The following is a 13,448-nucleotide window of genomic DNA, read 5'->3' as shown; positions in this document are numbered from 1 at the left end:
TAACAATCTTGTCCAAGAATCACTTGAAACCTTGTTAAGATTGTTTGTCTGATTTGGCAATTTTCTCAAATAAAGGTAACGGTCTTTCAGCTCCTGCAGCTCCACAATTTTGTCACCTAACTTCAGTTTCTAGTGCTCATAGAAATGCGTTCTTGTCAATGGTCGAGACTTGACTCATGAGTGAAACAGCCATCGGCAATATTTCACTCTTGAAATCCTCTCAGTCGTGGATGCCTGCTACTGATTGGACGCTTTGTCACCTTGAAGCTGAAGTTCAGGCCTCATTAACTTGTCTACAATAGATATTGATGATCCCGAATCACATTTTGCTAGTACCTTGAGGCTTAGTTCACTGTTCCTCAGTATGATTCGCACCACTGGGAGTCCTCCTTGAATGAGGTTGGTTGCTACTGCGATTGCAGCGTCTGAGACATTCTTTTTAGTCTCCTTCTTCGAGAAGTTATCGTGCAAAAAGTGGTTGTGTCACCTTCTACAGTTGCGTACACTACATGCTGAGATTTTGCAGTCCTACGACAGATGATCTGTTCTCAAACAATTGAAACAACATCCGAATTTCTAGGCATGCTCTCGTCGTTCATATACTTTTATTCAATTGAACCTTTCACAAATCCAAATGAGGTGTTGTCCGTCTTTGAAGGGATATCCGAAATTAATGAGTTTTTTTTAATTCTTCAGCGTTTGGAGCAAACGTATTCTTCTTCGGTTTGTCACGGCTTTGAATTTTTTTCCGTCAAGCGACGAGTTTTTCTGTGCTAATAGGTTCTCAAGAATTATTGCTTTGGAGGCAAGCCACTGTTTGAAATAAATTAGGTTGCCTCTCAGTAGTTGACGATCTTGCATGTATTGCAACCACTGTTCTCCCAGATGCGCAGAAAGATTTCTTGTTTTTGAGTTTAGCCCTCTTTCCGATTCTAGGTCGTATTTGTATCGAAGTTGAGTTAATGTGTTTACCGCATTTGTGACCACATTTGCAAATTTAACAATGCTCGTGAAATTTTCATGCCAACCTGGAGGATCAGTATGTATTTTCTTGAATTGAGCATTGTCTATGACACTTGGGCTGCCGTACTTCTCACAGAGTATATCCCAAGCATGATAGTTTGATTTTGAGCCGAAAGCCATTCCCAATACTGCCGTTTTCGCTAGGCCCGTGAGATTGGTCTTCAGGTTTTGTTTTTTTCAGTATTGCTGATTAGTTTTTGATGAACAACGAAACCAAACCAACCCGACCACTCTGGCCAATCCTGTGGTTCTCCTGAAAACTCAGTTAGCATTAGTTTTGGCAAGCCATTATTACTAAAGCTCTGTACTGGCTGGTAAATGACTTGGGGAGTGGTTTGAATCACTATGCTCCTATTTCTACTCCCGGCAGATCTGTAACGAGTGTGATTTATGGGACTCTGACTGTTTATGTTTTGGACTGCTGACGTTCCTCGCTGCTGAAACGTCGTGTTTGTCAACCGCTCTTGCTGCTCTGTTATTCTGGTTGATTTAAGGATTTTTGGTTTCTTGAGAGTGCTCGGCTCCATCCAGGGCGCTGAAAAAGGTCCTACGACCGTCTGAGTCAGCAGAGTAGTTTTCATATGAGCGCTGAAACGCTTGTTGCCTATTGATTGTATAGCGTTTTGGGAGGGTCAATAGCAGTTTGGAGACAGTGGCCGGCTAAGGCTAGACTGTTGAGCCACTGATTTTGCCACTCTGCTGTTTTTTTCCTGATTGCTTTTGGATCTAATACTCTCTATCTCATCTGCTACTAATCCAGACGCTTTTGAGCTTCCTTCGGACAACTCAAGCTTTTGAAGTCATTGTTCTTCGTCGGCTTCAGCTTTGTTTCTTTTGCAACAACAATCATACTGTCGTAGACGTAGTTTGTCTTTTTGTTGTAATAGACGTATTTCTTGTTTTGGTTGTTGCTGCTGTAAACGTTAATCTTCTTGCCGTCGTCTTAGTTCGGTTTCTTCTAGTTCATTTTTGACTTTATGTTGCTGGTCTATCAGCTTTTGTCTCTGCTTCTTGCTTAGCTATCAAGTTCTCAAGTTTCAATTGCTCGACTTCACGTTTTCTCAACGAACGGGACTTGCAACACTTAGTTTATTTCTATACCTGTTGCTAGCAGACTTCTCAGAAGAAACTTTAACAGTTTCTGCCATTGTAATTGAAGCGTCTTTATTTTTGTCAATTGCGGTCTGGTGTGAATCGTTTTTGCTACTCAACGTAGAAGCCAAAACGGACGTTTGGTTACCACAATTTTTGCTTTGCCTGCACTGCATGATCAGGTCTTGATAGTAACTCCTACTATCACTGAATTTCACAAACCATTGGCCCAAACCCTATGGTTTTGTTATTCAAAACCATTATACGGAATTTATATAGCTTATTATTAGGAACTCAAAATGACAACACAATGTCTTTTTTTCGGAATCGCTTAAGTTTTCTGCTTTTACAGTTTTGTCCGTTCAGTAAAAATGGGAGCAGCGGCTTCCACTAAACTGAATGCACGCTATATGTTGACAGTCGGAAACATCTGCGCAACAAAGTTCAATGTCCGGCAGAAATGGAAATTTGTCAACTAACGATCTCAAAACTTTACTGTTTTTCTTCTCTAACGTCTTGAATTGATCACTGGATTTCCAATCAAATGTTCTCCAGTGTCTACTGGAACTTTTGCTGGCCGTCGTTACTGATTTTGCTTTGGTCTACCTAATTGAAACGAGAAATCGTTGCTGTTTGCGTGACTTGTTGTTGTTGTCTGGGTTGGTTAACCAAAACCTCAAAACTCTCAGCGGAATCGAATTATCACAGCATTGTTCTCGAGTTTTACGCCGTCCTGGTTCTTCGCTGAATCCGACTGTCGAATGACCTCGTAGACATACATTTTTTATCATCATTACTTATCATTTCTGATTGTTTGATCAAGTAAGTGGTTTAGATCAGTATTTAAATAGTAAATATCAAATTAGTGGTGAGTACATAACAAATTATCAAAAAATCTAATTTTGAGACCTTATAAGTGCTAATAGCCACACTTGTGGCTCTGATGCCAGAACGCTTGCTGGGAGAATGAACAGCAGAGATGTTACCCTAACCGTGTGCTATAACATTAACCTTAGGTTTCGCAGCTTTTTTCCCAAGATCGAGGGTGGTATAAATTTTTGGTCCCAGCTAGTAAAATTTTTCAGTTTTGACCGTTTTTGAGTTTTGACAAATTCTACGTATCTTCAGTTTCAAAAACTATTTCTGGCTGTCCGATGACTCTTGTTGCTGATTTGAAGTGGCGCCAACACAGAGGGAAGAACCCCAGAAAAGAAAACTACTGAAGCAATAATCCAACTGCAGGACCCAATAATAATAGAAGAGCATGGGTAGCCCACATTCATGGGTCGCCCACATCTCTTCTAAATGTTACGTTCACCTCCATACCCAACAAAAAACACAAATGGTACAAGAAAAAAATGGGAAGAGAAACACACGGAAGCTTTTAATAAATTAAAAAATCCAATCAAAGCAATAGTAGTGAAAAAACATTTCAATGGAAAAAGAAACAAGGTTTAGAGGCAACGCTAGCAGAGAATAAATGAGTTCAAGCTTGGACCAGAAACAGCAATTTAAAATACCCAACAGCATACGCCAGCAGGTTCCTAAACAAACGTTACAGCATCTTTGAATTAAAAATACAAGCAGTCGTTTGGTCATTGGATCATTGCGAATACTACAGATTTCGATCTTGTTTTAGACTCTAATCTCACTCAGACTCTAAAACAAAACTGGACATAAAATTTCAATTCAAAGCCTCGGACAGCAGATCAACATCGGGTAATTCCACCCTCAAAAAATGGGGAGACGTGCACAAAATTGTAAGATCTCGCCTACGAAAATCACATCTGACAAACTCATGGAAACAATCGGAGACAACACCACGACACCAATTAATTCAAATAACAAGTATGCTGCAAAGCACTTGAGTGTAAGGCAACAGAACCAAAGGGTACACCAATATCTATATGGAATATACTTACAGACGAAACAATAGCAAACTATTCACCAAATAATCATCATATTAAACAAAAACAAACGACGCAACACAGTTTAAAAAAAAATATTTAGCAAAAGTATCAGAACCTACACCGCGCTTAATAAGAGGAAGAAACTGAGTAAAAAAAAACAAATTTTAATGTCAGTGAATAAGAAAAAGGAAAAAAGGAGCATCATAAACATCACCAAAGGAACACCACAGGACAGCCAAATGTGAAAGCAAAGCATGAGCAAAACACAATTGTGCCAATCAAGTACGAGCAAACCAAAAAAGGGAAAATATTACAAACAGCATAGAATACTTGACTGAATAAAACCTTTAATCATAAATCCAAAGTAGCAGCAAAATTTAAATCAAAGTCAATTAGGCGAAACAAAAACAACTTAGACTACATTCACAATCCTTTATCCAATTGAACATCTCACATCTACAGAACAACAAGTCAATCGAACCGATAAATTTCGTCTCTAACTCACCACAACCAAGTCCCGTAAAACTCATCACTTCACATGATCCTAGCTTTTTGATGAATACACCATACTGCACCCAATGGAAAATATAATAAACCACAAACTCCACAAAACCGCCGTAAAACACTTACACAAGACAGACAGGAGATAACAGCATAAGTCGTCCCAGTGATATCAGCGTCGGCTTTCATTCCAGTAGACACTAACAAAACGCAGAATGCTGCCCAGTAACTCAACAACAAAAGTCAGATGCAATCCTCGACCAAATTATGGACGAAAATGCAAGAAAATAATTAGAATAAACAAACAAACAAATGAATTTTTTATGAAAACAAATGCAAAATACAGAACCAAAAACACGTAAAATACGCATATTGTCAATTCACATTGCATACAATTACAAGAGAACTCATTAATTTCAATATATATAAAGAAAATGCCATAGTCAAGTACAGATTTTTAAATGAACTGTACAGTTTAACAGAAATCTGAGCAACATTTGAAACGGTTATGGATATGCAACTCAGCAGAATTAATTCCGCGAACGCAATTCTAGATTATATTTTTCAAAAAAAAAACAATAGACTCACAAGAACATCACAAGGAATAAACCGGAAAAACATCTAAACATCTGGACGAAGCCTACATTGTGACTCAGAGGGAATAACGCCAACAATGAAAACTACTGAAGCAAAAAGACAACTGGAGGAACCAAAAACATTAAAACAACTAAGATCAATCACGAGTAGACTCCATCTTTTTTTAACATTTTACAAAACTTAGCAACTTTATCGCCATCTTTACGTCCACTTCTATCCTCAGCAATAAACACAAAAAAGCAAGAAAAATTTGGGAACAGACACACGCAGAAGCGTTTTAGAAAACAATAAAAACTATCAAAGCAATAGCCGAGAGTAACTATTTCATTATAAATACAAAAACAAGGTTAGATGAGACGCTAGCAAAGAGGGACTGGGTTCAAATTTGGAACAAAAGCAAAAAAAAAAGTTTTGGCACCGAATAGCATACTCCAGCAGATTTTTAAGCAAAAACAAGCAAATGTACCGCATATTTAAACTAGAACTACTAGCAGTCGCTTGACCATTGGATTCTTGCAATTAATACCTATTTGGGTGACTTTTTACACTTCGAACGGACGACCAAGTACTCCTCTTAAATTAGCGTTAAAAAACAACAGACGAAATAAACTTTTTCGGAGCCAATTAGCACGTTTGATCAATTGCCTAATGCTTTTTAGCTTTAAGATAGTGCATATATCAGGAAAAGCATGAGACACGCGTGTTTTTAAGTAGAAAACAAACTTCACCGCCAATGGTTGAAATCTTAGACAAAATTCTTGTGATTATTACAATTCAAGCAACTCACTATACAACGCACAGCATACTAAAACGCAAAATAAGAACGCACAAAATACTGCCACAATAAAGGATGTCAAAAACCGTTCCCTTTAATAATACACAAAAGAAAACCTTTTCGCCATTCGTATATTTCAGAAAAATTAGAAATTCAATTGCAACAGTTTATTCATGTGATATATCAAATAATTGCATTGCAGTTTCAAATAATAAAAACAAAAGACTTGTCACAAGAAAAAGATCGGATAGATACCGCCAATACTGCAATAAAGAACTGTATAAGTCCCTTTTTCGAAGTCAATTACGATCAATTGCCACATTATGTGAATTGTTTGAAAAAGTGTTCGTGGAAAACTTTTTTGCAGAGGCAACGAGAGCATACCACCAAAGTAAAATTTTATTAACAATTATTGAAAATTATGATTGCCACCCTTTAAATCCCTTCAGCCGTTACTTCACCGCATTACCCCAATCAAAGTCAATAACGCGAAACAAAGAAAATTTACACTACATTCACAGTTTTTTATCCAAATGAACACCACAGCTACGGTGCAATAAATTAGTCAAAGCAATAAATTTCGTCTCCAGTTCATCAGAATCAAGCCACTTAAAATTTATCACTTCAAAAGAAAGGAGTTTTTCATGAATACATCATCCTGCACTCAAACGAAGACAAAACAAACCCCGAATTTGGCAAAAACCCTGCACACGACAGACACGACATAACAGAACAATTCATCACAATAATACCAGCGCCGGCACTCAATCTAGTAGACACACAATGAACATCAAGTTAGCCAAAAAAAACCAGTTGGTAGAAGCAAAACAGAGCACAATACAGGAACAAAATACACAAAGGGGGAAACGAAAAAGATAAATGTGCTCAACCTCCAAAAGAAAGATGGTATTCAAAAGACCCTGAAGCAATGCACATAGATGGTAATTGTGAAACTTTTTCCCTAAGGAGATCAACAACGGAACTCAGCTCAATGTCGTCCGTCAATATTGAATACATCATCGCCCTAATTGAAATTTTTGACTGAAGCAAAAGTTCTCGAGACGGGGTTATGCGTTGGGACACAACAGAGTGAAGGAACAAAGAATATAGATGTACTACATATCAACAGCGTTAAATTGCGATTATAGTATTTATCTTACATATAAAACTCAGATGCTATGTAAGTTACCAATCGGTTGTTATGTGAAAAAAAGCTGATAATCTTGTATAATTTAAGTTCAGAACCAAAAGTTACATATCTTGTGGCAGCCCATTGCGCAATAGAGAGTTCGCAGTTATGTTTATGCAAACAGAAAACAGTTTAAAAGTCAAGATTTAATACTGCTATTTTGGGTGAGCACGCGCAAAACATACAACAACAATCATAATGATAATAATATTAATAGAAATAACAAAATTAATAATAAAAATAATAATGATAATATTAATAATGTTAATATTAATAATAATAATAATATTAAAAATAATAATAATAATAATAATAATAATAATAATAATAATAATAATAATAATAATAATATTAATAATAGTTACAATAATAATAAAAATAAAAATAATAATTAATAATAATAATAATATTAATAGAAATAATAATAATAATACCAATAGAAATAATAATAATAATAACGACAATAATTATAATAATAATTACTATAAGAGTAATAATAATACCAATAATAATAATAATAAACATAATAATAATAAAAATAATAATAATAATAATAATAATAATAATAATAATAATAGTAATAATATTATTAATAATATTTATAATAATGATAAAAATGATAAAAATGACAGTAATAATAATAATTTTAATAACAATAAATAACAAAAATAATATTAATACTAATAATAATCATAATAATAATAATAATAATAATAATAATAATAAAAATAATAATAACATTAATAATAATAAAAATAATAATAAAAACAATAATAATAATAATAATAATAATAATAATAATAAAAATAGTAATAGTAATATTAATAATAGTTATAATAATAATAATAATAATAATAATAATAAAAATAATAATAAATATTAATAATAATAATAATAATAATAATAATAATAATAATAATAATAATAATAATAATAATAGTAATAATAATAATACCAATAGTAATAATAATAATAAAAATAATAACGATAATAATTATAATAATAATTTTTATAAGAGTAATAATAATACCAATAATAATAATAAACATATTAATAATAATAAAAAAATTAATAATAATAATAATAATAATAATAATAACATTAATAAAAATAAAAATAATAGTAACAAAAATAAAAATATTAATAATAATAATAATAATAATAATAATAATAATAATAATTTTAATATTAATAAGAGTGGCAATAATAACAAAAAACATAATAAAAATAATAAAAATAATAATAATTGTGGTACCCGTTTCACACCATCATTGGTGAAGTAAATTAATACCGTCTCTATTGTAGTACATTGTTACCATTACTTTTGTTTACTCTCACAATCTTCCGACGACTGACTCTTGCATTTCAGTGACAGGTAGTTTAGAACTTGATCACAGCTAGTACATAAACTGTGAATTGGTTAAGCGCAGTTCTGCCTTAGTGTTTAAATTGAATGGTTGTCACTGACTCTCTTTCTTTCGTATCGCATTACAATATTATTATAGATCACACACTAGTAGGATCGATTTTCTCTTTGTACCGGCGTTACGCTCCAGACAACAGTACGACAATAATAATAATAATAATAATATTAATAATAATAATAATAATAATAATAATAATAATAATAATAATAAAAAATAATAATAATAATAATAATAATAATAATAATAATAATATTAATAATAATAATAATAATAATAATATTAATATTAGTAAAAATAATAATAATAATAATAATAATAATAATAATGACAACAACAAAAGCAATATTAAAAATTGTATTAATATTAATGATAATAATAATAATAATAATAATAATAATAATAATAATAATAATAATAATAGTAATAATAATAATAATAATAATAATAATAATAATAATAATAATAATAATAATAATAATAATAATAATAACAACAACAACAACAATAAAAAGAATAGTAATAAAAAAAATAAAAATAATAACAGAATAAAAGCTAGTATGAAGTACTAATTGTCAAGCTATTTAACAAAGAATTAATTTTGACTATACATGTAGTACCTATAAATACTTTAGAACTTATATTTGACAAAATTGCAGCTGACGAAATCCTTCACGAAATTCTTAAGCGTATCGAAGTTGGAAACATCCAGAACAGTTTTGATGTGAACAGACTCAACGCAATCAACTCAGGTCTGAGTGCAGATGTTAAGATTTCTAGGACATTTGCAGAAGCAAACTATATTGGGTAACCATTGCGACCCCGCTATTATTCATGGTGCTAAGATTTGTTTTGAATCCTGATTTTCTCGCTCTGACGAAGGGTATATATACAGCGGATTTTTTATCCTTTTTCCATGCCCAAAATCGAACCACCTTCTTGATCTACTAATCAGATCTCTCCTGTGAATCTCTAAATTCTACTGTAAAGTACCTTTTTTGTTATTCTCTCGTTTTGAGAAAATATTTGTTTTACTTAGTTGCCCTCCTATTCAATCGTCCGGCGGTTGGCTCATTCATTTAGTGACAAGTAGTTGCGGCCTTGACCACAACTAAGACGTTACCTGCGAATTAACTAATTGCAATTCTGCCTTAGTGTTTAAACTGAATGATTGTTACTTACTCTTTTTCTTTCTTAACGCATCTCAAACGATCTCTATAGCACAATCAGGTATGGTACGACATGGCGGAGTCAGATTCAAAAGGACGTACAGCACTCAGTCTCAAAGCATTCTGGAACAAACCCCACACTAACCCGCCCATCCCATGGGAGAAGTAGAGAAGCCAACTCAAATTGGCTCTTGTCGCAAACACAAATATCGAACTGGAAGAACTACTCCAAGAGAGACCGACAGCAGTCATTTACCCCCCAGAACCTGTAGAAGAACAACCAGTCCAGAACCCGACCCAAACAATGGAAACAGAAAGACAAACGAGATACCACCAGGCGGTAGCCAAATGGAAGAATGAGTGTAACCAGATAGACAGAATAGGCGTATTATGCGGCGACAAGCCATTGGACATGGCAGACACTAAAGCCAAATCACTCATTTATCTGAGCCTCGGTATCGAAGGGCGAAAAATGCACAAGAAAGTTCCCCCACACAAACGTAGAGAATAAAACAACACAAAAAATATGGGAAGAACTTGAACTAACATTCATACGCCCGAGAAACGTAACATTCGACCGTTACTTACTCTTAACTCGCAAACAACAACGCGGAGAGACCATGGAACAGTTCCACTCAGCCTTAAGATCTATAGCAGAACATTGCCAATTAGCTCACCTGGAGGACGAACTATAACGCGACATATTCACAGCGAACATGATCGACCACGAAAAGAACTGCTAAAACAGTATAGAACTGCTAATACAGAAAGAACTGCTAAAAACGATACTCACCCCAGAAAAAGCCCTGGAACTAGCAGTCAGTATAGAGCTAGGAATTAGAAGTCAATTAGCCGTACAATCAAAACAGTTGCCCGAATTGCTACAAAACAACCTCACCGGACGTGATGAAATGGTCTCAGAAACAACAAGCGCAAGGTATCGAGGAACCAACATGGCACCAACATCACGCGGATCCTACAGAGGAAATAACAGGCTAACAACTATCAACAATAGAAACACATCCCAAAACTGCAGAAACTGTGGACAAGTATGGGACGTGAACCACAAAGCAAAATGCCAGGCACTAGGACAAATTTGCCGTAGATGCAACAAACCCAATCATTTCGCAAAAGTTTGCAGATCAAACTTAAATAGACCATCAATACAACGGTCAATAAACGAAGTCGACAACCAAAACATGGAACAATCGTCTGACGGAATTAACATGATATCCCTACAAGCAGAAATCCACTCAACGTACGGAGACTCAGGCGACGAATACTCCGTAAACAAGATGGACACCACAGACGACCCAACTACGCCATCAAAGTTGCACATACAATACGGCCACAGTAAGTTTTGGGTAATGGTGGATTCGGGAAATTCGACCAGCATAGTTACGGAGCAAATGGCGAAGGATATCGAGGCAAGAGACAGCAACACCTGGTGGAGCCGATCGACAAACCAATTCAAACTAAAGAGCTATACCAACACCCCCATTAAGAACTTAGGCACACTCTACTGCGACATCGAATGCAACGGGTGGCGCACAGGACGGGCAGACATCATCGTGGTCCCCAACAAACATAGAGCTATAGTGGGGAGAGACCTATTCAAAACCTTAGGCATACACCTCAAGCAATAAGACTCCCCAAACGCAAAAGGTAAGAACATAAATTCAATAGAAATATCGCCAACATGCCCATGCAAAAAAGAGAGAGCAACAAGACATAAAAACCTAACAACAAGATTGGGACGGTCAAAAAACCATTAGTTAAAATCCAAATTTAGAAGCAATTTCACACATGTCCATCAAAAGGGAAGACGCGTACCGTTACACCTAGAAAAACAAGTCGAAGAAGAACTTAAAAAATTGCAGAACAACGGTCATATCACTAAACTAGAAAAATGCAGCCACGAATTTTACATATCACCAATAGTCATTACAGTCAAAAAAGACAAATCGATAAAACTAGCAATGGATTCAAAAACGATAAACAAGGCAATCCACAAAAACAAATACCAAATGCACAACATCGACTGTCTCATGGATAACATAGCACAGACAATAACACAATCGTCCGACGAAGGACAAGTACTATTTTCAACAATAGACCTACGTTACGCATTCAGCCGACTACCACTAGATGAAGATACAGCTAAACACGGCAATTTCAACATGATAGGCGGTCAAGCCACAGGAACGTACAGATTCAACACTGGTTTTTACGGACTCACAGATATGCCCGCAGAATTCCAAAAGGCGATAGACAAAATAGTATAAAATCTTAAAAAAAAACATCTAGTTTCCTTGACGACATCATCATAGTTACAGGCGGTGGTATAGGAAACCACAAGAAACATCTATTTTACTGCCCTGACTGACTAAACAACGAAAATTTAGCAATAAACATAAACAAACGTCACTTTGCCAAAGACAAAATAACATGGTTGGGACATGAAATAACACAAAAAGGAATAAAATCCATCGTCTCAAAAGCACAGGCAATACTAAACCTAAAACCACCTACAACGCAAAAACAGCTCAAATCCTTCCTCGGCAGCGTCCACCACCTCACTAGATTCATACCAAATCTAGCAACGCTGTGCCGAGGATTCAGAGACCTACTTCGGAATGACACCAAATACGTATGGACAGAAAGTCACCAATCAAATTTCGAAACAATAAAAAACAGCATTAGAAAACTAACAGAAAACACACATTACGACACCAAAAGAAATACAAAGGGTCAAAACAGAGGCCTCACGATCGGGCCTAGGAGCAATACTAGAGCAAGAAACATGCAACGGATGGGAGACCATATCATACGCGTCCCGATTCCTGAAAAAAGCAGAAGAAAAATACAGCATCAACGAACTAGAACTACTAGGTGTCGTATGGGGCCTAGAGCATTTTAAACACTACTTACTTTTACATCATTTCACGGTACAAATCGACCATCCAGCACTTTTATCCATCCTCAAAGAAAGAACAAGCAAAATCCACCAAAGCCGCCTATCCCGATGGTATGATAGATTAATCCCATTCAACTTTAACATCGAACACATAGCAGGCACCAAAATGGGAATTGCCAATTACATATCCCGAAACCCCTCAGAACCAGCAAAACCACCAAACGAATACGATAAAAATTTCATAATAGCTACAATAGATATTATACGCGAAAAAATTTACATAATACGAAAAAGAGGTAGACCCAGAAAACAACAAATCCAGCAACCAACAAACACTTATGTGGAAAGGTCCAACAACTCCAACAAAAGCAAAAACTATACCCGGGAATCGCCCGACGATTCCAAAAACACTACAACAAACGAGAAAAACAAACGACAAAGAGGCCGACCTAGAAAAGCTACGAAAGAAATACAGCTCGATTACAAGAAGTCACAAGACATAAGCCAAAAACAAGTCACAAAGACAATCAAACCATATACGGAGAGTAATTATAACTTACGCAGCGCTCAAAACGCAAACAAGACAGAAATTAACATAACAAAGCATGACGTCAGAGCAAATCGACTATTCGCACACAACACAATAACACAAGCGCATTTGCCATTAAATACGCCTAGCACACAGCAGCCTAATTCAAGTAAATACAAAATTTCCAAACAACAAATGGACAATTCAAACAAAGACCAACCTAACCGAACTACAGGATCACCATCCCCCAGAAAAGCCTTCTCAATGAGCAATTACCTTAGCCCAACACATAAGCAACCAGCATCAGAAAAAGACGAAAGAG

At 35.2% G+C, this 13,448-nt stretch overlaps 1 protein-coding gene across 1 annotated transcript; it reads left to right on the top strand.

The window, feature by feature from the left end:
- The first annotated feature begins 11,659 nt into the window (after nt 1-11,659).
- LOC142352939 (uncharacterized) lies at nt 11,660-11,965 on the top strand. The gene has a single exon (XM_075405096.1). It carries the CDS (start codon nt 11,660-11,662, stop codon nt 11,963-11,965), a length of 306 nt encoding a protein of 101 aa, XP_075261211.1.
- Nucleotides 11,966-13,448: the final 1,483 nt, after the last annotated feature.

This window comes from Convolutriloba macropyga, chromosome 14 (genome assembly GCF_964194025.1).
Source record: "Convolutriloba macropyga chromosome 14, txConMacr16.3, whole genome shotgun sequence".
Classification (NCBI taxonomy): Eukaryota; Metazoa; Xenacoelomorpha; order Acoela; family Convolutidae; genus Convolutriloba; species Convolutriloba macropyga.
Note: the sequence above shows the minus strand (reverse complement) of the source record. Positions and strands in the feature narration are given on the sequence as shown.

Excerpts from the sequence above, each read along its gene's own strand:
- LOC142352939 (XM_075405096.1), top strand. The coding sequence starts at position 11,660 with ATGGATTCAAAAACGATAAACAAGGCAATCCACAAAAACAAATACCAA.